This window comes from Budorcas taxicolor, chromosome 24 (assembly GCF_023091745.1).
Source record: "Budorcas taxicolor isolate Tak-1 chromosome 24, Takin1.1, whole genome shotgun sequence".
Classification (NCBI taxonomy): domain Eukaryota; kingdom Metazoa; phylum Chordata; class Mammalia; order Artiodactyla; family Bovidae; genus Budorcas; species Budorcas taxicolor.
The window spans coordinates 26,395,118-26,422,016 of record NC_068933.1 but is presented as its reverse complement, the minus strand read 5'-3'; the positions used below and the strand labels follow the sequence as shown (position 1 = coordinate 26,422,016).

Below are 26,899 nucleotides of genomic sequence, written 5' to 3'. Positions count from 1 at the left end.
AAAGCATCAATTCTTCAGCACTCAGCTTTCTTTATAGTCCAACTCGCACATCCATACATGACCACTGGAAAAACCATAGCCTTGACTAGATGAAGCTTTGTTGGCAACTGTGGGTCTACAATTTAACTTTCATGATCCAAAGTCAACTGGTTATGTCAAACAGGTCTTAGCAATATTAGAGTTTCATTGGGCTTTTTCTTTATTTTTTTGGCAGCTTTTCCTGTCATCCTACTCTTTCTGCATTATTCCATTCATTTTCATATTTTAATTACCAAGTTTCCTCTCTTTCTTCTGAACTCCAAAAGGATAAATTGTGATGCCTGCCCTGTTTACAGATCCAGTGGTTTTCAAACTTTATGAGAATTAGAATCACCAAGAGGGTTTGTTAAACCAGTTTAGTGGCCCTTACCCCCAGAGTTTCTGTTCCTTAGCTTTGGGGAGTAAAGAGAGGACCAAGAATTTGTGTTTCTAATATATTCACAGGTGACCCCATGCGGCCAATCTGGGGACCACACTTAAGAACCAGTACTCTAGGCTGATACGATTCTACCTTAGCTACACAAGATGCTGAAGCAGAAACTTGGGTCAAGACAACTGTAGCATCTTGCTGGGAAAAAGATCCAGTATTATTCCTTCTGCTTTGAGAAGTTTACAAATCTCAAAGTTGACAAAAAGATGGTTTTTTGCAACTTTTTCTGCCATCCTACTCTTTCTGCTTTATGCCATTCACTTTCATATCTTAACCTTTTTGAATAAATTGACTAGAGGTTAGGTAAAAAATTATTTTCTTCCCTTTTTACCCTTTCATTACATTTAAGAACTTATTAGTTCCCTCTAATTTTTTGACAGCTATCTTGAGATAACTCTGATTGGAATTAACCATTATGAATCCTTATATGAAAAGCTTAGCTTTCAGATTTATGGAGACTGTAACATATTTTTGATTTATTAATAACTGCTAGACAAGTCTTACTAAAGGAGAGTGAATAATTTCTATACTCAAGAATTGTTAATACAAGTTTTAGTGAATACTAAGTATTAGGACTTGAAGGGACCTTGCAATTAGTTTGGTCCCTTAAATTTACATTTTGTGATATACTCCATGGTGGCTCAGAGGTTAAAGCATCTGCCTGCAATGCGGGAGACCTGGGTTTGATCCCTGGGTCGGGAAGATCCCCTGGAGAAGGAAATGGCAACCCACTCCAGTACTCTTGCCTGGAGAATCCCATGGACAGAGGAGCTTGGTGGGCAACAGTCCACGGGGTCGCAAAGAGTTGGACACGACTGAGCCACTTTACTTTCACTTTCACTTTCCATGTACTTCAGAGGTTCATAATTACTAAAATAGGCTAGGTAAACAGATAATAAAGGTTAAAACTTAAAATACTCCTTAGCACTCAAGATACATAAAGTGGTAAGAGATACAGTATAATTTCTTTTGAAAGACTAATATTTTCACCATCTTCCTGAGTCCTATCTATATGCAGAGGATAGAGGAAATACACACTATAGTACTTTTTCAGATTAACAACTGGACCCACTGATTTAAATTTAGAGATACTTCACCTAAATACTCACTGGGAATATTATTTGGAAATATAACTAACATTTAAGAATAATTCATCTTAGGTTTACCAACTTGACATTCTATAATTAGCATGTTGATCAAAATTAATAGCTATTTTATATAGAAATATAATTAATAAATATGACTATATGTAAACTCTTAGCAGCTGTCATTTAGTGGATCACATCCTATTAGAAATAGAAAATTCATATGTATACACTTGGTGGTTCTGCAAGTTCATTAACTTCTCTTTCCAGCTTCAGTAATTAGTGAGTGAATGAGTGAATTCACAATGAGTGAATGAGTTAATTCACAATGAGCGAATGAGTGAATTCACAATGAGCAAATTTCTAATTGTGAAAAAGATTAACTGCTGATCTAGCAGAGATGGGCTTCCCTAGTGGATCAGCTGGTAAAGAATCTGCCTTCAGTGCAGGAGACCTGGGTTTGATCCCTGGGTCGAGAAGATCCCCTCACACATGATGCATAAAGATAATTAATCAATCAGAAAAATAACTGGACTGTTGTAACTTTGATAACTCTTTTCTGCTTAGAGTGAATTTTTCAGAAGTAATGGTTAGAACTTTTGTAGTCAGGTCCTCTGTTAATTTAACAGGTAGGATAAAGAAGTGTGATTTCAATTTTTCTAATATTACTCTGAAAAAAGAGGAACTTTGTCACTTCCTCCCACCACTTGTTATTGCAAAACAAGAATCAGCTTTCAAATTTTCATTAGCTTTACTACTTAAATGAATTAGTTAAGACAGGTTTCATGAAATTTGCCCTTCAAAATGAAATCCAACTTTAATTTTCATGAGAAATTTTTTATTTTTAATCATTCTTTTCAGAAAGGATTTTTTAAAGGAATAAATTTAATATTTATTTTTGCTTTTTTGAAAGCACTTATAAAGACTTATTTGGAAAGCCATGACAGTATGGTAAATTGGAAAACCAAATTATTGGATGTTATCAAATGTTTTCTTTATAGAAATCTAGATTAAATTCTGTTTAAAGGCTGAAGCTATAAAATAATATTTTCACTTCTCTCTTTTTTTTTTTGCACTACTAATTTAAGATGGAAAGAAGCCGTGAAGTTTGCTAATTTCAGCTCAGATAGTCTGTATTAGAGATTAGGCTTCCGAGAAAGTTGATTATTGTTGCAAATAATATGTGTGATTCTCTCCTGGAGAATTTCAAGGCTTTACAAAAGGCTGAAGGATATTAGTGGCAATGATATCTAAATTCAGGGATCTAGTGTAAACCAATATGAAACTCAGTTCTCACTTGGAGAGTCCACTTTTTTCTGGTCACTTCTTAAGCCATTTGTGCTTTCTGTGATACTGTAACATATCCAGATTTCAAAAGGACACATATTAATACCTTTAAGAGAGAGACCTGAGTACAATGAAATATATTATGCCAATGTCTATAAACTGTATATTATATATTTCTAACTATTTAGCTAACTAAATTTTACTCTACAAGATTATTGTGTGTGTGTGTGTATAAAATTATAAAGAGAGACCAGTTCTTTCTGCATCCCCTTCCATGCCTTGGAGAAGTAAGGACAAATTGGCTTCATCTTGTTTGCTACTACAATTGGTTGGCTGCCCTAAAGTGCTGCATTGAGAATTTGAAATTTGCATCTAGAGGGAAAGAGAGAACAACATTCATGCCAAATATTTGCTTTTTGGCTAAAGTCATCTCTGCTTTAGAGCTATAAAGTTCTCATTGTAGTTCTGAAAATTTCAAACTTAGCCAGACAACTGGCCCTTGGAGCAGAACACTGTCATGTGACTCACCTAAAAATGTGTCTCTTCTAATGCTTCAAGAGAATTTTTTGTTAATCTAAGGGTCCCTCCTTTAACACAGCAGAGAATCTCTTCTGTGTCTCTGAAGAGCTCAAAGGACCACGGTCATGATGATGTCATCAAGAATATCCTTCGGTATTAAACTTTATATTTGCCTTTAATGAATTCTAACTTCCATTAAAATGACAACATTTTCTGCCTTTAAATCAGCCCAGAACCTCCCTGGTGGTCCAGTGGTTGAGAATCTACCTTCCAATGTGGGGGATGTGGGTTTGCTTCCTGGTTGGTGAACTAAGATTCCACGTACTATGCATTGAAGCCAAAATTCAGCCTAGACATTCTCAAACATGAGCGTATATAGCAATTTAAAATGCAGGTTCTGTCCCCATCCCTGGAGATTCTGATTTTGTTGGTCCAGAGTAGAGTTTGAGATTGGCTTTTTTCATTCTGATACAGATGGTCTGGAGGCCATTTGTTGTCTTAGACTTACAGTCTTTCTTCCATATCATTTTTGTAGCTGGAATTGCTTAAATTTTAATACTGTCAGCCATGACACAATGGAAGATAATTTTTTTGGTTATCTTATTGACAGGTGATATCTGTAGCTCTCTAAGAGAGGCTTAATACACAAACTCAAGTGTTTAAGATTTTGTACTGTCACATTAGGGGCTTCCCTGGTGGCTCAGATGGTAGAGTCTGCCTGCAGTGAGGAATCCTGGGTTCCTCGGGCTCAATCCCTGAGTCGGGAAGATCCCCTGGAGGAGGGAATGGCTCCCCACTTCAGTATTCATTGGCTAGCTTTCTGGGCAGTGATCACTGGGAATGTCAGTTCCCCCTCCTCTGAAATTCAGGTTCAAACTTCTTGACATGTACCTACCGGTTACATTCTCCCCAGATTTGACAACCAAGATACTCTGAGTCTTTCCAGCCCAAATCAAATCCATAGGTAATTTGTCTTCTCACAAGTTGACCAAGTCTTGAATAACTTTCCTCAGCCTTATTTTTTTCAGCTATAACTTACAGTTTATTAGAAGTAGAAAAACATATTCTTAATCAATCTGAATGCCTCACTTCTGATCTTACTCAACTTGTGTTTATGTGTGTTTAAAAGAGTACATAACAAGAAATGTACTACCTTAACCACTTCTAAGTATATAGCTCATTGGTGTTTAAATATATTCAGCTTGTTATACAACCAATCTCTGAAACTTTTTCATCTTCCAAATCTGAAACTCTGTACCCATTAAACATTCCTTATCCTACCATCCCCATCTTCTGGCAACCCCCATTCTACTGTCTTCTCAACCTTTTTTCTCAATAAGCAAGATATTTCCTTAACTGTTCTTCCATCAATAATGGGTTTATAATTATTGCTACTTAGTTCTCTTAGTAGAATCCTTATATATTCTATATTGGTACAATTATCGTGCAAAAAGATTTATGATTACAGGACAATTATGCTTCTATTAAGAGCCCCTTATAATCTTTGAGTGACTATGAATGAGGATATTTTATTCTGGAAACTTGATTTACAGGGAAAAGTAACCCTTTATTCTTCCTGAGACTGAGAGGATTCCAATGGAATCCTCTTTGTGCCTGTTTGTTGGAAGTTTGAAGTTACAGTTATTTACCAGTGCAATTCGGCTAAATCCTGGAATTTCCTAGACTTTTCCTATGTACATCCTAGAATTGTCTTCTTCTAGACAATTCTTGTATAATATAATAGATTACTTGTATAATATATACTTGTATATATAATAGATTGAAAATTTACTTACAATAGACTGGAAATTTTTCTGGTGTTTGACAGTGTTGATGTTCACTAGGTGATTTCAGAATCTTTGCTTAGAACAATACAAAACTGTTTAGCTTTAAGTAGCTTTATTAGAAACATAATTTGGGAGGAATAGCCATAAGTAAAAATACATTTTCTGCAAGTAAAGTGTTTCACATGCTATTTTCAAAATCATTGGCAGTTGAGAAAAAACCCAAGAAACATTTTCAAAATGCTTAGTTTTTCCTCAAAAAGTTTCTCTTACTCTGTTCTTAAAGTTTTTCAAGAATTCAATAAAGCAGTATCCATCTAAATAACCAAAAATGCTATAATTATAAGAATTATGCTTATGTTCTTGACATAAGGAAAAAAGTCAATTTTTTTGGCTTAAATTATCTTGGAACTGGGACTTATGTAGTGTCTAGTGGTTAAGACTTCACACTTCCAATGCAGGGGATGTGGGTTCAATCCCTGATTGAAAACTAATACCACATACTGTGCAGGGCAGCCATAAAAATAAATAAATAAATATCTTGGAACTGGCACAAAAACTAATTGATCATGATTCTTGAATAATGATAACTGAATCTTCATTTTACTAATTTATAATATCAATGTATCATGAGTTTTATCTCCATACTTTTTGTAGCACCTAGATTTTTCTTTAATGACGTTACAACAAAAGTGATAATATTTCAAAGAAAATTCCTTAAAATTGAATTTTGTTACTCCTTTGATTTCTATTAAAAATCAAAAATGTTTTCTCAGTAAGGGGAAAAAAATTTTGCGTTAAAAAGATTTAATGAAAGAGTTGGAGTGCATCTGGTTCAGTAACATACTAAGCAATTATTTTTTTTCTTTGCAGTGCTCCCATCACTATATATATAATTTAGCCAGCCTGTGCACCTTGTGGAATTTTAGTTCCCCCACCAGGGATTGAACTTGGACCCTCGGGAGTGAAAGTGCTGTGTCCTAACCACTGGCCTGCCAGGGAACTCCTTCCCATCACTGTTTACGATCTTTCTCTATTGCCCACCATTGTCACCCCTCAGAACTTCTCTTAGTGTCATGTAACCCTCAGGGCACGTGCTGTTAATGACCTAGAAGTTAATCTCTCCTCTCTTCGCAGTCTCTAACATAAGCTAGGCATTAATGTTTTGCCAATTGGGAATCTTTAATGTAGTAAACTCCAGTCTGAAAATTCCCCCAAGTTCTGAGCCTTTTTTTATTTTTTGACAGCTGTTTACTCTATCAATTATAAGATTAAACTTACTTAGAATTAGTACTGCCTGTGTGACTTATAATAATTAAAACTAGTTTCTAATATTCTTTAAACATGCTGAACAGTACTTCTATTTAAGGGTCTTTTGGGTTATTAGGTAACTGTGCAATTTGGTTTGTTAACCACTACCATTTACTGTTTGACTCATTTTTGGAAAAAGACTCCCAATATTACATTTACTGATGTGCCAAGCTGGGATCCAAGCAGTACCTTCCATTAGGTAATTTGCTTCTGATCTGAGACATATTATAGAAAATCTACACTTTGATGGAAACTTATGATTTATGTGGAAAAAATTAATCTTAGATAAACATGAAATTTGATTATTAGGTAATTTGCTTCTGATGTGAGGTGTATTATAGAAAATCTACACTTTGATGGAAACTTATGATTTATATTGAAAAATTAATTTTAGATAAACATGAAATTTGATTATTAGATTTTAATAGTTCAGTTCTGACTGACAGGTTTGTTTTAATGATTTTGTTTCAAAAATAACTGTAAAATGACTGTGGGTGCCAAATTACTATGTCTGTGCTATAATTTATAAAGCAAAAAAAATTTTCAAGTGTGTATTATTGGGACTATTATTTTAAGCATTCATGGACTTTAAAGAATCCTAAGGTCTCGCCTTTGCTCTCCTGGTATGCAGAGGTGTGGTGCAGAGGCTGAGCGTGCGGTGTTATATATTATCATTCGAAAGCCCCAGCTCTGGTGTTTTCAAGATAGGCTTGTTTAGATGCTAAGTCACGTCTGACTCTGTGACCTCATGGATTGTAGCCCACCAGGCTCCTCGGTCCATGGGATTTTTCAGGCAGAATATTGGATTCTCCAGGGGATCTTCCTAATCCAGGGATTGAACCCTGAGTCTCCTGCTTGCAGGTGGATTCTTTACCACTGAGCCACCTGGGAAGCCCCTCAGTAGGCTTGCTGCTGCTACTGCTGCTAAGTCCGTTCAGTCGTGTCCGACTTTGTGTGACCCCATCAATGGCAGCCCACCTGGCTCGCCTGTCCCTGGGATTCTCCAGGCAAGAATACTGGAGTGGGTTGCCATTTCCTTCTCCAAGGTAGGCTTAATGCAGGTCATTTCACTGCTGTGGACCCCAGCTTGTTTATCCATCAGTGTGGGCATTGAATCAGAAGAACCTTTCAGTTTCAATATCCATGGAGTCATGAAACTTCTAAAGTTCCCTTCAACTTCATTCTGTGGTCCTTTCTTATCTTCTCCATGTCTTATCCATTTCATCTGACATTAACTGATCATCCTTTCTTTCTTGGCATCCTTCATGTTTAGTTACAGTTGCTTTAATAAAGTGTATACTTACCTTTTGGTTCTGTATACTAAAAACGTTCAACAGGCCATTCTAGTTCCAAAAGGTTTTTTTTTTTTAGACACAGCCTAGAACATGATTAAATATATTTAAAACTTTAAACTTAACTTTCCTGTACAGAAATCCCATCTCCTTAACTTGAATTTAAGTTTAAAACCAGAGGCTGTTTTTTCTTCTTCTTTTTTATTCCCCTCTACACCTTGCCCTGGGCTGATGACTAAAATCATCCCTCTTCATTTAATCACAAGCGTTCCTATTCCTGTTTTGCCTTTGAAATCTTATTGCCTGAAGATCACAGTACTTAACAGACAAATCAGAATGATGACAAGTGGGAATGAAAGTGATCGTTTAAAAACCTGATAAATACTATGTCAAGAACTAACACATATATATGGAATTTAGAAAGATGGCAATGACGACCCTGTATGCAAGACAGCAAAAAAGACACAGATGTGTATAACGGACTTTTGGACTCAGAGGGAGAGGGAGAGGGTGGGATGATTTGGGAGAATGGCATTCTAACATGTATACTATCATGTAAGAATCGAATCGCCAGTCTATGTCTGACGCAGGATACAGCATGCTTGGGGGTGGTGCATGGGGATGACCCAGAGAGATGTTATGGGGAGGGAGGTGGGAGGGGGGTTCATGTTTGGGAACACATGTAAGAATTAAAGATTTTAAAATTAAAATAGATTAAAAAAAATAAAATGCACATATAGGGTATCAGGAAACAACTGGAACAATGTAAAAGCAGATTATATATTAGATGATATTACGAATCAATGTTAAATTTCTTATGTATATTCATGGTGTTGAATACTCACAATATTGCACGTATGAAAAATAATTATAAAAATACTTGAGAACCTGAGATCACCGAATAAATGCCTGACTCATATGTACTGAGTCAGGCATATGACTCATATGTACTCATATGTATAAACCTCATCTATTGCCAGCATTGATAAAGAGTCTTAAAGAAAATGACCCAATGCCAGGAAAAAGAATATACTTACCAGTAATGTTCGTGGAACATGACTGAGCGAGTGAACTGAACTGAACTGAATGTTCATGGGACATTCACTACCACAGGGCTCTAGTTGCTGGGCTCAAGCAACAACTAATCCTTGAGGGTCTGGGCCATAATGTAAATCTAAAACTGCCAGCTAATAAACAGGGCACCTGGGGCTTATGAAAAATTACAAAAAAAAAAAAATACTATGTCATCTTATTCCAAAAACTGACTCACAAATTTTGTAGCATATGAGATCTTTGGTTTCCTGCCCATCCTAAATTTTACTTCAGAAATATTTTGTCCCTTGCTTAATAGATAAATGATCCTGTTCTTATATTCACTCAGTGAGTATTAAGTGGCTACTCTGTGCCAGCCCTTTCGCTAAGAACTCAAGATACAGTGATTTATGAAAGAATAATATTCCACCACCATTAGCTTGAAGTGGGCCATGTCCAAAGTTATTTGATTCAAAGCATCTGTTGGAGCCTAATCAATCTGTCATTTTTTTCCATTCACTGGATACTCATCTGATTATCTGCCACAGGCCTGGCCATGTGTTGGTAAATGTAAGTATGTTTGGAGCTGTTGTAAAAGTTGTATGTACTTTTCCCTTGAACAGTTTATTCTCTAAATGTGATGAATGATCTGCATCTGTTGTGGTATTTAGGATATATTTCATTGATGCCAATTTAGAGAACTACAGTGATACTACTTTAAACAATATCTCTGTTTTCTCCATTCCAAGTCTCTCTTTTAATTAATTTTTTTTTATTGAAGGATAATTGCTTTACAGAATTTTGTTGTTTTCTATCAAACCTCAACATGAATCAGCCATAGGTGTACACATATCCCCTCCATTTTGAACTTCCCTCCTGTCTCCCTCCCCATTCCACCCCTCTAGGTTGATACAGGAGCCCCTGTTTGAGTTTCCTGAATCATACAGCAGATTCTCGTTGGCTATCTTACATATGGTAATGTAAGTTTCCATGTTACTCTTTCCATACATCTCACCCTCTCCTCCCGTCTCCCCATGTCCATAAGTCTATTCTCTATGTCTGTTTCTCCATTGCTGCCCTGAAAATAAATTCTTCTGTACCATTTTTCTAGATTCCATATATATGCATTAGAATACGATATTTATCTTTCTCTTTCTGACTTACTTCACTCTGTATAATAGGTTCTAGGTTCATCCATCTCATTAGAACTGACTCAGATGCATTCCTTTTATGGCTGAGTAATATTCTATTATGTATATGTACCAGAACTACTTTATCCATTCATCTGTCGATGGACATCTAGGTTGCTTCCATGTTCTAGCTATTGTAAATAGCGCTGCAGTGAACAATGGGATACACGTGTCTTTTTCAGTTTTCCATTCCAAGTCTCTTTTTATGTCCTCAGATGAAAATAATGAGTCTGATTCATCTCATGTGCTGTGTTCAAATGGTGATGACTTCCTGAGCTGTAAGGCTGGAGATTGTGGAGTCCCAGGCAGGCTCATCCTAAGACTGCTGTGACTTCTGTGTGTCCATGGGCTTGAGCTGGGGGGAGAATGAGGAAGGCAAGGAGTAGTAACATTCGTGTCAAATATTTGTCCTCCCTGCCCCAGATCTTTGTATTCATCTCACTTTAATTTAATTTCATTTTCATCATGTATACGATATCTTCATGCACTCCTTTTCTCTCCGTATGTCTGGATTGATATACAAAATCCATCCATGTTCTCAACTATGAATTACTCACCAATATCTTAGCTGAATTCAACTGTGTCTGTGTAAATCACAATCTGTAACCATTTTCACTGTAGACTCATTCAATGAAGAGCCATTAATGGATAAATTCAATTATTTTTTGGTATAAAAGATTCATTTATCTTGAAAGTTTTTTTATAAATGGTCATTGCTGCTAAAATATTTTCTAATTAAATGTTAAAAAAGAATTATGGGATTTTAAAATTATAATAATTTTCATGTAATTTGACATTTTTCAAAGTTCTTTCATATATTGGATCTCATTTCATCCTGATGAAAATACTAATTCAGATGAGTTTAGATCAGTATCCTAACCTCACTTAACAGATGAAGAAAACAGGTCCAGGCGGGTTAAACAGTTGGCTGTAAATCACTTAGCGATCTACTAAAATAACCAAGGTTTATAAGGAGCCCACGGCTTGTTAGAAGCCTTCATAATAAAACTATAGAAATTTTAAATGGTAAACTTAAAATTTGTTCAAATTAAGTACATGCTTTTTATAGCTAAATAAAATATTTTTTAACGCATTCTAGTTACTTTCCTGTTTTTGTTACATCTTTAGGTGCAATTCTGCACTGAATCTTTGATCTACTTTGGCCCTGGTGGAAGGCATGTCAAATCATTATATTGCTGCACCTGCCTAGATTCAGCCGCTAGTTACTGAGAATTTGACCCTCTTTCCTGAGCTTCCCACCTTAGTGAACCTCCCAGAACTGGATCCTATTGACTAGAATACAAATCCCCTCCTGTAGACATGAGTCCTGTCATGGCACTGCGTTGCATTGTAGCCTTCAAACAATGTTATTTGGAGAATTTAAGAGAGAAAACTACTTCATTTGCACAGTAAATTCAATTAATAATTAAAAGTCAACCAGTGATTTTTTTTTCCCCCTACACGCTCATGAACAAGAGATAAATGACCACATAATAAGTTGGAAGCAGGCTTTTTCAGAAACCCATATGAAACAGATGTTCCAAGTTTTTAGCAAATTAACTCAAGAACCCACATCTTCTTCCATTATATCATTATAATAGTTAACAGTGCAGTAATCTTCTTCACCCACACACAAAATTTTATCATGTTCACTGTTATATTTATTGAAGCAGAAAATCAAAATAATCATACATACTAGGAATATTTGCGGAGAAGGCAATGGCACCCCACTCCAGTACTCTTGCCTGGAAAATCCCACGGACAGCGGAGCCTGGTAGGCTGCAGTCCATAGGGTCACTAAGAGTCGGACATGACTGAGCGACTTCCCTTTTACTTTTCGCTTTCATGCATTGGAGAAGGAAATGGCAACCCACTCCAGTGTTCTTGCCTGGAGAATCCCAGGGGCAGGGGAGCCTGGTGGGCTGCTGTCTATGGGGTTGCACAGAGTCGGACACAACTGAAGCAACTTAGTAGTAGTAGTAGTAGGAATATTTGAATTTCAACAGGCTCAAGAGCATTGTGGTTAAAACTGTTGACTAGGAAGTTCCATTGAATAAATGAATTGTTCCTAGCATTCCCAGTTAACCATGGTTTTGTAGCTTCACAGGGGCTTCCCTCATATCTCAGATGGTAAAGATTCTGCCTGCAAAGCAGGAGACCCTGGTTCGATTCCTGGGTTGGGAAGATCCCCTGGAGAAGGGATAGGCTACCCACTCCAGTACTCTTGGCCTTCCCTTGTGGCTCAGCTGGTAAAGAATCCGCCTGCAATGCGGGAAACCTGGGTTTGATTCCTGGGTTGGGAAGATTCTCTGGAGAAGGGAAAAGCTACCCACTCCAGTATTCTGGCCTGAAGAATTCCGTGGACTGTATAGTCCATGGGGTTGCAAAGAGTTGTACATGACTGAGCGACTTTCACTCTCACTTGTAGCCTCACTGAGGAATTAGCAGGCTGAATTCTAAATTCTCACCTGGAGATTGAATTTATCTCTGCATATATTTCTGTGACCATAAAACTTTCATGTGGTTCAATCTGTTTGAATAATCACATAGCTATAAATATAAGAAGGTCTATACACCTAGGATTATCTGAAGGAACTTAGTAGAAAATCCATGTTTGGTTTTTGTTTTCAGAGGAATAAAATAATTTCAGTGCATTATGTCCGCCCCCTTAAACTATGGCAATAGTTTCAGCTGTATTTCTAGGTACTGGTTCCCCACAGAGGTATCAGGCAGTGTCAGTAGTCTAGTGGAGAATGGTAAAGAGTATAGAACAGACTTTCACGTCAGCCAGCCCTGGGTTCAAGATCAAATTTTGTCACATACTGTGTAATTTGGGACAAATTTTATACCTTTTTAGAATCATTGTGAGAATTTATTCAATCAGCTTTCCATTTATAATGACTCACTATGTGCTGGGCCAAAGGATGTATCAATAACAAAACAGATAAGGTTCCTTGCCTCAAAGAACCTATAGTCAGCCAAAATGCTCTTCAAGAAAATTCAGCGTCCTAAGATACATAAGCTTAGGTGGCTAAGCTGAGCTTCCCTGGTGGCTCAGATGGTAAAGCATCTGTCTGCCTGCAATGACGGTGACCCAGGTTCAATCCCTGGGTCAGGAAGATATCCTGGAGAAGGAAATGGCAACCCACTCCAGTATTCTTGCCTGGAAAATTCCATGGATGGAGAAGCCTGGTAGGCTACAGTCCATAAGGTCACAAAGAGTTGGACACAATGGGGTGACTTCACTTTTACTTTCAATATACATAAAGCGGTTAGCAAAGTTTCTGTCACATAAGAAGCGTTTAATAAACTTAATAACCTCATTATTAACTCTTTCCAACCCTTAAAGTGGATGGTTCTCCAGAAAGTAGAACAAAAGTATGCAAAATTGGAAGGAAGAGGAAGTTTCCTTTTACCGGAGTAACTCTCAGTCAGGTACAGCTGCAACAAGGCAGTTGGGTTAGTTAAAATCTGTTGAAGCTGTTTTCAGTAAAATATAAAAGCCAACAACTGTGTAGGCAGAAATTTCTTGGACCGGAAACAAAAAGCACTTTATAAAAGAAAAAAAAAAACTAGACTTCACCAAAATTAAAATTTTCTGCTCATCAAAAGACACTATTAAGAAAGTGAATAATCTATCTGCAGACAAGGAAGTATCAAAGCATGGTTTAATTGCTGGAGGAAAACAGAAATGCTTTGCTTGACTTTTTTTATAAGATGATCATTTGGCAGTTTGCATAATTTGGGGCCAATTGCCCCACAGCTAAAAGGATTATAATCACCTGTTTCCTAGTATTCGTGTAAGTATCCTTAGTGACTTGACAACCTAGGATTTTCTTGTCTTAATCTGCCTCAACTTCCCCCCACCTCACCCCCAACCAACAAAGGAATCTTTGCAGTAGTATAACACCTTCATTTTATGTGCTATGCTGTGCCAAGTCACTTCAGTTGTGTCCCACTCTGCAACCCCATGGACTATAGTCCATCAGGCTCCTCTGTCCATGGATTCTCCAGGCAAGAATACTGGAGTGGGTGGACGTTTCCTACTCCAGGGAAACTTCCCGACCCAGGGATTGAACCTGAGTCTCTTATACCAGATAGGAAAAACATTAGAGATGTTATGTATCTTGTTCAAAATCACTTAACTAGTCATTTCAGAACTTGAGCTAGACCTTATTAAATGGTCTTCCCACTACCTAATACCTACTTCTCTATTATTTTGCTTCAAAATCTGTTGGGGATGGTATATGTGATTCATTTAGAATATGTGTTTGTTTTCTCTCAGCTACGAGAGTTCTCTCATTTATTTTAAAGTTGAAAGCTATTACAAACAAGATCATGTTTGTGAGTCATTTTTTTCTTCTGAAAAATAGCTGTTTGATAGTTGACACACACTCTAACCCTTATTTAACCAGAAAGTAACCATTATAATTGAGGTCCCAGTTACCGTTATGAAGAGGCTCCCATAGACCGTCATTCTAATACTGAGCTTTTCCTCATTTTATATCGTCTTGGACTATATTTCTTCTATCTTCTGGCACCTGGCATTCTGTTTTTCTTTGGTGCTTATGAACCTTTAAACCTCTCACTATCTCAGAAAATATTTATCTGAAGCATCATACAACTACCCAGGCCATTAATTATATAAGTTTTTACCATTGCCTCTAGAAAAGAAAATGGTGTCCTTTAGTGTCAACTGAGTTTTTAAAAGGAAATTTTTTATAGCTAAACATCTAGGTTATCATGTATCAATTTATTGTTGTGGTTTTCCAGTTACATTAATGTGTATTTATACAACTTTTGGGGTCAAAAATAGCAATAGCAGCAATAATGATATGGTTTCAGAGCACTGCTTTCATTTTATTTAATTTTTTAAACTTATTTGGCTGCACTGTGTGGCATGTGGGGTCTTACTTCCCCAGCCAGGATTGAACCTATGCCCCTTGCAGTAGAAGCATGGTGTCCTAACCACTGGACCGCCAGGGCAACCCCCAGAGCATTACATTTTTTTTTTTACTAACTATGTGCCTATGTTTTTCCTTTTCAATCACACTGAAGTTTTAATGTATAGTAAGAAGTCATTGTGTGAGGTAAGAAATGACAATTTCAGGAAATGAAAGCATTCATTCATTGATTCCACGAATCCTTATTGAGTCCCTCCTACAGACAGGCATTGTGCTAGGGAAATGGCTTACTTTTTCCATTTCTTCCCTCTACTCCGGTGGAAATGATGAATAGCACTTAAATTAGATATGTTAGATGCCTTTGTATAACACGTCAGTTTAGGACAGCATAAGCCTTTAGTGGGTTAGAAATGGAATTAAAACAAGAAATAATTTGGAGAAATAAGTATCTGGTTTTCATTACGGTCTTAATTTTGCCTATGAATACTTGGCGTCACTTGCACATAAATTCTCTTCAGGATATGTCCGGGCATTACTATTTTCTTCTCAGAACCAGTAGAACTTCTTCACTTTATTTTTAGAATTGTCCAGTAGTGTAATAAGATTATTTTTATAGGAAATTGGGAATTCCTTGAATATTTTACCTCTGATTGTCACCTCTTTAAAGTCAACGAGCTTGGCCCCTTAGATTTGAAGTGGTGAGCTAATCATTAAAAATTAGGCCCCAACCAGTGGCATTTAAATAGTTTTAAAATGCGGCATACTGTATACGCTTGGTTACACACCAGGTTGCACAAGGTAATGGAGGAGGAAATGCCAATCCACTCTAGTATTCTTGCCCGGGAAACCCCGTGGACAAAGGAGCCTGGAAGGCTACAGTCCGTGGGGTCGCAGAGTCTGACGCAACTTAGCAACTTCACTGCCACCACAGCATGAGATAAAATTTTGTTTCCTTCCCACCTAAATGTTTTAAGTTCATTGACCTGCTTTAGATACTAGTGGTCACTACTGCTGCACCTGCATTCACACTTCCTTGGGGAACCAAAACAGGATTGAAGGCCATACTGCCATGATTACTTTTAAGCATTTGAGCCAAAATTTTAATTGATTTTTTTTCTGTGTGTATAAATTAGTATTTTCACATGAATAAATCTGACTTGGAAAACCTTTCACATTGTAGGGGTTTTTTTTGTTTGCTTGGCCATACCAGGCAGGGCATCCTGGATGTTAGTTCCCTGACCAGGAATCAAACCCCTGCCCTCTGCATGGGAAGCATGGAATCTTGACCACGGGACTGCCAGGGAAGTCCCAATTCTATGGTATATTTGAAACATGTTTTATATCTTTTCTTAGATATAAAGACACATTTACTATGGTCCATAAAAGAATGTGTCTTAATTTTTCTCCAGTTACAAAGAGCCTGTTTGGGTTTAGTGCACTGATACAAAATCCATGTCGTCTGCAGAGTACATCATAGACCCCATTCTGGGATATGTTGCTCTCTATGGGGCACAGTGAGGGTAGAAGTTTTGACATGAAAAAAGAGAAATGACACCAACCTTCACGATGGTTCTTCGGTGGGTATATTTTGCTTAGTCGTAATGCTGTTGCCCTGGGATTTCTTTGGAAGGAATGATGCTGAAGCTGAAACTCCACTACTTTGGCCACCTCATGCGAAGAGTTGACTCATTGGAAAAGACTCTGATGCTGGGAGGGATTGGGGGCAGGAGGAGAAGGGGACGACAGAGGATGAGATGGCTGGACGGCATCACGGACTCGATGGACGTGAGTCTGAGTGAACTCCAGGAGTTGGTGATGGACAGGGAGGCCTGGCGTGCTGCGATTCATGGGGTCACAAAGAGTCGGACACGACTGAGCGACTGAACTGAACTGAATGCTGTTGAGCGTTTTATATTCAAGTTTAATTTACATACAGTTCTTATACCAGTCAGTCGGTTTGGGCAAGTATCAAGACATAGAACATTTTTCTCACGCCAGTTCCCATGTATCCCTTCCTAGTCACCACACACACCATCCCCCCATCCTGACTTCCAGAAGCAGTCACCAGTCTGATTTCTCACCCCATAAGTCACTTTCATCTATTCTGGAATTTCATATAAGTTGACAAGTATTTTTTGTGTTTGACTTCCTTCACTCAGTCTAGTAGTTTCGGGTACATCCCTGTTGTTGAATTTATGTTTCCTTTTTATTGCTAATGATGCTAAACAGGCAAAAAATAAGCACAGATCTTTTCTGAGTATCTTAACTGAATCATGGCAGCAACCCCTGTAGTAAGGATGGAGGGACAAAATATCTGCTAATATTAATATTAAATGATCGTGCTCCTAACATTCAGGCAACTCTCTCTTAGTTATATTCGTCCTCTTTTGAGAAACCCTAAATTATGCTATTGTTCTGTTAAAAACAGAGGTAATGGGCTTGTGCAGTTCAACAATTCAATAGCCAATGAACGGTTACTATTTTTTTTTTTTTTTACTTTATAGCTCTGTTTTGAGCTCAGAAAGCAATGTGAAAAATAATTCCAGGCTAGGAGATACTTCTTATGATATCTCTATATATCTCTATTATCAAAACATGCAGGAAGGAATGTTTTCATTGTTTATCAGTATGGTGATGCTTCAGTTGCTTATACATACTTTTTAAATTATATAATATAAACCTTATAAACTCAGTTTTATTACTGGAAACTCACATTGGTCCATATTTTATGTAATGAAAGGAGAATGGATACAATGAAAGCAATACTCAGATTGCATTTTTGTTTTTCTGAAAGTTCTAATTGAATTTACCAAAATTTTGCCATTGTATTTGTTTTTTAATTTTTTAAATTATAATTTACATACCATACAATTCACTTGCTTTACTTGCACAATTCAGTTATCTTTGGTATATTTAGAGAGTTGTATAACTATCACCTCTTAAATAGAGATTTTTTTGTTTTTTGGTTGCTTAGCATGTGGGATCTTAGTTCCCCCAGCAAGGATCAAACCTGTGTCCCCTGCATTGGAAGCGTGGAGTCTTAACTGCTGGACCACCAGGAAAAAATTTAGGAAATTCCTAAATTTTACCATTTTAAGCAAAGAGTCACTGAGATTCTGGGGAGCAGCAATATATTTAAGCAAAGATAATACTGTGATTCTGGTGTGGCATAGTCAATTGTGTACCAATAGATCTGCTTTTGTCTTTTTTAAGAGAATCCTATTCTTGCCAAAGAGGAGTCTGAATTCAGATGTAACTAGAAAAAGGAGGGGCTTGAGCTGGCCTTTGTCTTAGTCCTTACCTATCCATGCCATACCCCCCCTTAAGATTCTGAACTGGGGAGCAGCAGAACCACAAAGAAGTTGCAGAACACAGTTATATGAGGAGCACCCCCAACGGGTGCTCTCCTAACTTTATGGGAAGGTAGGAGGTCATTTTCAACAATAGTTTATACAACTATTCAGCAAGGGAAAGAGAAACCATATGGTACTACAGTGTTGCATCAGTTCTATGGAAAAACACACTCACAGGAAATATTTGCCAGATCATGAGAGAGTATTAATAACATTTCATCTGTTCCCAGTCTCTGAATCCCTCTCATCTACTTATTTTCTCATTTCCTTTGCCTTTCTGCCTGCCACTAAATACACATACTTTCCTTCTTGTCTCTGATAGCTATTTTTCTCCTTATGGCTCCTAAATTATTTTACCACATTCATATTTCATTCTGATTATTCCAGAAATACTGAAATGAAACTCCCCTTTAACATGACCTACTTTAATGTAGAATTTGGCCCAAGTCTTAATTCTCATAAAAAGGCAGTTACATTTAAATTACCAAAAGAATCTCATTACTGTAATTTAACCCATACAGAGGATTTGAAGTGCTATCATACTCAGCTTCAAGGATATATGTTCTACACTCTGAAGATGGTTAACCACTTTTGAGCAGTATGCATGAATTCTCTAAGCAGTTCATCATTTTTTTTGGTTGTAGTAAGTAATTTTAATTAACTGTCAATATGTTTGTTGCCATGTGGAGAAGTGAGGATATAGCCCTGGTTACCATTTTGGTATGCGCAAGGACATGATTTTAATGTTCAAAGTGTAGAGTGGTGTTAGGTTGTGAAATAAAAAATTATATGCCTGATTTCCCAGTGAGTACATGCAGTTTAAAGAATTTTGGAAGTCCTAGCTTAGCAGAAATTAAAGGTCATAGTAAATCATCTTTCCTCCACCCATGTATTTATGTTCTGGCTAATAACAATTAGATTTTTGCTTTCTAATTTTGGATAAATAATGTTTTTGCTTCTCTGTCAAAATTAATTAATCTAGCTATTGTAGAGTGCTGTTTTTATTAACATGTACAGCAGCTTAGAGATTCATGCTCAGTATGATTATCATTTGTGATTTAAAACCAAAAGTCTTCATTTTTACAAAAAATAATTTCACCTTTCTCTCTTTGAAATTGAACATGAGGTCATGAGTCGCACTTAGTGGGTAAGACCTATTCAGAGACATTCGTGTAAAGTTGTGGAAGTAGGAGCAAGCTCTTAGCTGCTAATTTTGCTGATAATATAAAGTATTATAATATCCACAGTAGGTTGACATAATTTAAGTAGGTTTATTTAGGATTTAAAAGGCTTGACATGGCATGTTGCAAAAGAAGGCTGTCACCTACAAATTGGCACTTGCCATCTACCTCTACAAGGATTAAAACATGAGCCACTGCAACTATCAACCTTCAACATCCTCTAAAAGGAGTTCAGGGTGGAGATCAGGAATGAGGCATTCTGTGCTCTGGGAGAAACTGCCAGAACAGGTCTTCAGATAGTAAGATAGTTTCAGGAGAATGGTGTATAGGCCCAGTTCTTATATCTCCTCATATTTAGAAAAGCACTAAAGTCCTTCATGGTGATGTCAGCTCCTTGGGACTGGCAGTGACCATCATGAGACTAGCAGAAACCTTTGGAAAAAATATTTGCTTGATGCATATATTCCCCCTTCTGCAAAATCACAAATATACTGACCTTCCACCCAACCTGTTTGGGGCAGTTTCTCAGAGCCATCTGAGGTGCTGTCTCCTTGGCTGCAGTCCTCATTTTGCCCCAAAGAAAACTATACTCACAACTCTCACATTGTGCTTTTTTTTTTTTTTTCAGTCAACAAGGCCTAGTGATGGTTTAAAGAAAAAACTTAATACTCAGTTGTTCAAGAGATCCAGGATATTAAATGTTACAAAGTTATTCTTTTTTCTTAAAAATAAAATTTATTTTGGTTACCATACACATTCCTATCATATCAGAGAAGGAAGCACAGCACAACATAGAATTTTAGAGCTGGAAAAGCCTGACATCATCTAGTTGAACCTCACCATTCACCTAGCTCACTAAAATCTCTATCTTCTCAAGGACATTAACTTTCCTGCACTTACTTCCAAAACACTGAAGAACCAGTAGTCCCCGATTCCTTTCACACTGTCTGTGTAGCTGTCTTTCCACTCCCTTCTGTTATTCTCCATATTCAAGATAATGATTGCACTGGAAGGATTACTTCCTTGATTGTTTTGTGCCTGAATTAGCTTAGGAAAAGAATAGTCTACTGTACATGAAAGTACAACTTCTCATTTAAATATTTGGCCAAAGGCAAGGTGATTCATTCAAAGTTTTAGGAGTGATTGTAATAACGGTTGTGTCATTGATATTCTGGTGAGCATATACAACATGGGTTTGCCATTGTGAGTAAGTAATACCACCCCATCACTTTAAGACGCGTAATACTACCAACCCTCTGGTAGCAGAGGAGGAAGAGTGGGCAAGCGCACCGTTTCAGTTGGGGGTGAGGTCAAGGTTCTTTCTTCTGTTTTTTTCCAATCTCATTTCTCCTTCATTAAGTCAACAAATATTTATTTTGCATACAGCATGACCTAAACAGGTTGCTAGGTCTGTAGAGCAGAGAAGCTCTTGCCTTTGACCCCAGGGATCGTATGGTATAGATACATAGAATTGGACAACTGCTTTTGGCTTGGAGAAGAAACCTATGTTCTGAGTAGTTACACCACTGCTCAAGCAGTTTATGAACTTTCCTTTCCTCATAGGAATGCAATGAGAAGTGGCTGTTCTAATCATTTGTAAGGCATTTGGAAATCAAAAGTGCTATACAACAGCTGAATGATATTGAAATACTAAGTAGAAAATACAGTAGAAATAGAAAGCAAGATTAAATTATATGGTAGGAATGGTTCTCATAGGTATTTTCAGTACTTACGTCATCACAATAGCACTGCTCCCCTGGGAAAAGCTAAATTAGGTAAATACAACTGTTTTTCAAGAAAAAAAATATGTGTGTGTGTCAGCAAAAAAGATTGTGGAATCTTATACTGGGTATTACATGAGGTAATATATAGTTGGATTATCATACACAGTGTGGAATTTCCACACATCTACAATTTCTATTAGAAATATTATGCATTTCCATTATTTGAAGTATTTGTCTAGTAATTTTTAAATGCTACCACTATCCAAGACTATTACTTACCAACAAGAGAGTATATCTTCATACTCAAAAACTACAAGAAGATCCTTTAAATTATATAGGAAGGATATTTGTTGTTTCTCTGACTTATCTACTGTATGTTGGGTTGGAGAGAGTCGCTATCAGTGATTTATCATGATTGATCCTTTCTGATTTTACTTGATTTTAAAGTTTGTTACTTTTCTCAGGATTTTTCAGAGGATACAAATCTCAATTTGTATCCCATTCTATATCCTCAGAAGATAAAGAACTTATTGAATTGGGCACTTCTTTCATATGCTTTTATGTGGTCATTTTTACATCCAAGGGAGATTCTCAAACTGTAGAAAAAGGAAGGGGTCCTTTCTTGCTAGTCATTTAATATTCCATGACTGAACTAATCCTCATTTTAACATAAGTTATTGTATGTTTTTCCGAGCATTTTCACCCTAATTAAATGAGACGCTCCACCACAGTGTTTAACCTGCAGCATAACAATAAACAAGGGGCTGTCATTGACAATCACAATCCCATGTTCTCTCCTTTGAACAATACAATTTTTTTTGGTCACAATTTATAAAGAGATACCTCCTTAGTTTAATGTCATCACGTTCAAACTACAAAACTATTAAAACTCTAATATTATGTGGGGGGCATTTATTTTAAAATATATATTAATATAATTATTACATGGTAAAGAAATCATTTATTTTATTGTCTTCCCCCAATTCACCAAATTTAATCATATGGAGAGGTTCTACCACGTTTGTTCCAAATGTTTGTGCTTTGGTCTCTAATGACCTTTTGTCCTTCTTATATGATCTCTCTACATTTCTATTTAGAATAAAGAGATAGAAGCATGAAAATTAATAACCCATGCATCAAACCTTTTTTGCTGTGCTTAATAGGAACAAACACTTAAGGCTAGAAACCTTATGTTTCGTACTGTCTCCAAAGCTCAGTTATTGCATATATTGTCCCTTCAACATTTGAAGAAAGTAAGTATAATATGTAGTCAAATTTTTTAAAAAAAACTTTTAAAAAAAAAGCACTTAATGTCTCTGCATTGCATGACAGGGTGTGACTAAAATTTGCCTACATAAACTCTCATGATGTTTTCAGATTTTATGGAAATGCTTTGGCTATACTTTGGTTTGAATCTTCATAATGACAAAAGTTCTTAATAGTTATTTTTTTTAAATACACTATACTGTTTCTAGAAAGTTATAATTCATCTTCCTGCTTATATTTGTGCTAAGTTTGTCTGTACTATACTATTAAAAATAAAGGTAAATTTATATATACTTAGATTTTGAAAAGTAGCATCATGTACATTTTTTAAATGTTTTGGTAACTTGTGGCACTTTGGTAAAGGAATGTGCAATTATAAAAGTTTATGCCATTGTAATTTTTTTTAATTCCCAGGAATGACTCTTACGAGGCTTTAAATTAGAAACCAAACCCAGTTTTAAAACTAGCACTTTGGTCCTACTGGTAGTTCCTGTTTTTCTAATTGTATGGAACGTTAACTTAAACCATTCTTTGCAATGCGTTTTTACCTTTCCTCTTACATCTAATCTCAAAAATCTTTAAGGAACATTTTAAATTAATAGTGTGGTAATTAAGATAGCATTTTAGATATCATGGCTCTTTAATCTGGTGCCTGACTTTAGCAATTTTCTGATAAAAATAACCAAAACGCCTGAAAAGAATATTTAAACATTTTAATTCATTAGAGCAAAATCAAGTAGTTGATGTCCATATAGACATAATTTATCTTAAGATCTGGAGCTGCCAAGAGAACTAAGGACACAGCTGTGTTTAAAATACCCCCATATCCTCCAAAGAAAAATGACAAGAAGAAGTAGAATTCTGTATGATTATGGCTATTGTATATATTTCGATTAGCTTACCAGTATTTTATTCTGATACATCTGTGGGTATTAGAAGCAAAATGAAAACAAATATAAATGCTTTAACATTAGGCATTGGCATCAATATAGATTATGCATAAGCTATTGCAATAAAATTAATTGTGCCTGTATTTGAAGATATTATCTTAGATTTTCTGTGGCCTTTTTCATTTAAGGCTGCACAATCATTTTAAATGTACAGACAACAGAACATATGAATGAATGAAGTCTTGGCCCTGTTTGCCATGAAATGAAGTATTCTGTTGGATTTGGGGGGGGCATTGGCCATTATATATTAAGATATAAATGGATCAGTCACAAGAAACATGTGAATCTTATGTTCAAATCACAGCATTTAGAAATTATACATCTTTCCTTTCCCTCACAAAATGAATTCAGAATTCGCAATTCAAATTTTATCATTTTAAGCTGCTAATTATTAAAAATTACCTAATGTGGATCAAAAGATTAAATGAAATGAAAACTATGAAAGAATGCTAATTAATAGCATAACCCCATATGCTATCAAACTTCTGATAACATTAAGTTTCTTGTAAAGCCTTAAAATATTTTAATGAAAAAGTAATTACCTGGAAATGAAGGCACTTTATTACCTTGAACTAGCTATATGTCTGTATAGAACTTGTCTAAAATCCCATAAAATATTATTTATCCTTTTATAAATTTATCCTACTTATGTGTTTTTCTAAAGCTTCTTAAAATAAAATATAATAATTCAAACTATTTTAATGTAACAAAATTGCATTACATAATACAACCAATGAACACTACAGGAAGAAAACTCGTGTAACAAAAGTGTTTGTGATGATGGCAAAACTGTTAGTCTGAGTTAGTCTACTATCATTTGAGGTTAAAATGTTATAAAATTTGAAGCCTTTTTCATTGAACAGTTTTTAGACGGCTTGTATTTTTTTAATCTTATTTTTAATTGGTACTACCTTGTTTTGAAATGTTGATCAAAGATAAGGCCAATCAAAACTATTAAGCCAGCATGTCATTACTCAATTTTTAGTTGAATTTTTTTTTTTAATGTAACCCTAACACATTAAGAAATCAGTGTTGCATCTCTGCTCAAATCAACCATGCCTGGCGAATTATCAGCTTTAAATCAGTAACGTGGATGTGCTGCCGTGTATACGTGCTTCCTCGTCAGAACATTAATACTTGATTTAAACAATAGATTTGATTCAGCAGAAAAAAAAACAGGATTTTTTTTTCAAAAGCTAAATTTTTTTCTCAAGGTACCCCTTATATCTCTCTGATATTTGTAAGGATAGACTAACTTGTATCCAAATATGTTTTTCAACACAAGAATATTTCAAAGCAAACAGACTTCATGATATTTTGTTTGTTTGTTTAGTTTGAGGGCAGTTCACTTAAGAAAAAAAATCATTTTTCCATAATTTTACTTATTTTTAATTCTTTCTCTGTAGTGGCCATTTTCCTGTCACTAGTCTTAAATGTTTTACTACATGTAAATGCTGCTTCATAGATGCAATCATCATTACATGGTACAGAAAGGAGTCAAGTTTATTAGAAGTCTACTCTTATCAAGAAGAGACTAAAGATAAATTCCATGTCAGTTCTTTGGTTTGTTTCTTCGTTTTGTTTTGTTTTTCTAAATAAGATATATTAACCCAAAGGTGTGTTAATGTCATGGCATGAACAATCTTAAATGTAGATCTACGGAGTATTTTGTGATGCTGAGTAACCGACTTTCCTCAAGTCTCTGTGATGCTAAATATTTTCCTTAGAAGGTTTTTGTTTCATGTTAGATTGTTGTTCAGAAAGATGTTGGTCCTAGTGAGATTTTTAAAAACTGGGAAAACAAATGCATGTATTACAAGTATAGAAATGGTGAATTGTAAACTTACCGTATAGTACTCATTCTATTTTCAGAGATGTTTTTGCTGTTAAATATATACAACATAAAATTGCTGCCATACTGTAATTGAGTACTTTTTCCTAAATGACCCTGTTATCACTATTCCAGAATTAGAAGTTGGGCAGATATATGATTGATTCATGTGTCTGCATAGATGCTTCAAGGTATATTCTTCTCTTGGTGAGTAAAAATATTTTTTCCTTGGCATCAACGCATTGAGATCTGAATATACCTGTATCTATTCTTATTGCACATTTCTTATACAGTATCTTCAAATATGCCAAAATTGGCCGAGACTTAAAATTGAGGGTTTGTTACATGTTTTCTAACAGAAAGGTTTTCAATGATATTCATTATGGGTTTGTACTGTGAAAATAGTGAAAGTCCCTTTAAAATTTCATCTGTGCTAAATTTAAATTAATATTTTTTCTTTAGCTCACAAATTACCCTAAATCCAGAGAGAATATCAACCCTTTTCACTGTTGTCAAATCCAGCAAAAGGAACAGCCCCATGACACTACAAAAACAGTAGAGGAATAAAGAATAAATCTCTCATGTTACACTCCAGAATAAAGGCATTCGGTGAAAGAAATGAACCGAAGTTCATCGTGAATGCGAGGCTTCTGTACTTGACATTCCTCCACGGAAGGAAAGACAAGTGTCAGCACCACTGGCATCCTTTTCAAACCGATCTGATGTGGAATATCTTCCACCACACTGGAGTACTTCTAGACTCTATTTTGTTTGTTTGTTTGTTTTGTTTTAATTCATCAAACCTTTCTGTTTTCAAAAAAAATAAAATTGTTGGCATTGGTAGAGAGATACAGATTTGAAAATACTTTCTTAAGAGATCATGTAACCATATAACTCTGAATTTAAAAATTGAGGAGGAGGGATCATTTCAACCCACCGCCTCTTCCAAGAAAACATGTTTTTAAATCTGTAACTGCTTTAGTGTTAACAGGGTACAAAGTGTTTCTTGTCCTTTATTGTACTTAAAAGGTTCTCATTGATTGGTGATTGTATTGTACTGTATGAAAACGAGTCATAAATTGCCTTGTATTGTTTCTAATAGACCATACCACGTACTACTTCAGTTTCCATGTTCCAAATTTTTCAGTGATGCATGTTAACAGTTAGGTCCGAAAATTCTGTGGTGCTAATTCTTCCATATCCGATGGTGCTTCTGTGGATGCTAACTGCACACATGCTGAACAAAGCTTGAAGTTTAAAACTTTCCTCCCTTCCTCTGTTTATATAAAGTACAATAAAAATAACTTGAATTTGTCTCAAAGTATCACTGACAATCTAATAAACTTGGTTTATATGTGTGATTAGTTTGGATTCTCGGTTATTTTTCAGAAAGCAGATTAGTTCTCCTGAGCCCTCGTATCAACCCAAAGTAGATCTTACTAGAAGTGTGTATTATGTTATTTGTGCCCCCAAATCTATGGTATCTTCAAGAATTTAAATCCTGTTGGCCTGGCTTCTAAAATCAAGTTTAGATCAGAGCTATAAAACTTAGACTGATCAAATGTGGAAATAAGTAAGTTGAGAAGAAAGCAACTGTTCTGAGTATCTATTTTAATATTTTATTAATAAAATTTTATCACCTGGTCCATGAGATAACATTTATATGGAAGCAAGTAGGCCTTCAAAATCTTTAGTACAATGCAAAGACATTGTAAAGACCA

The 26,899-nt window shown here is 35.9% G+C and overlaps 1 protein-coding gene across 1 annotated transcript in view; it reads left to right on the top strand.

Moving 5' to 3' along the window:
- PURG (purine rich element binding protein G) overlaps positions 1–25,745 on the top strand; it is a 39,652-nt gene extending 13,907 nt beyond the window's left edge. The window contains exon 2 of the mRNA XM_052661507.1: positions 25,641–25,745. Coding sequence (XP_052517467.1) covers positions 25,641–25,745 — 105 coding nt within the window. The remainder of the gene's footprint in view (positions 1–25,640) is intronic.
- Positions 25,746–26,899: the final 1,154 nt, after the last annotated feature.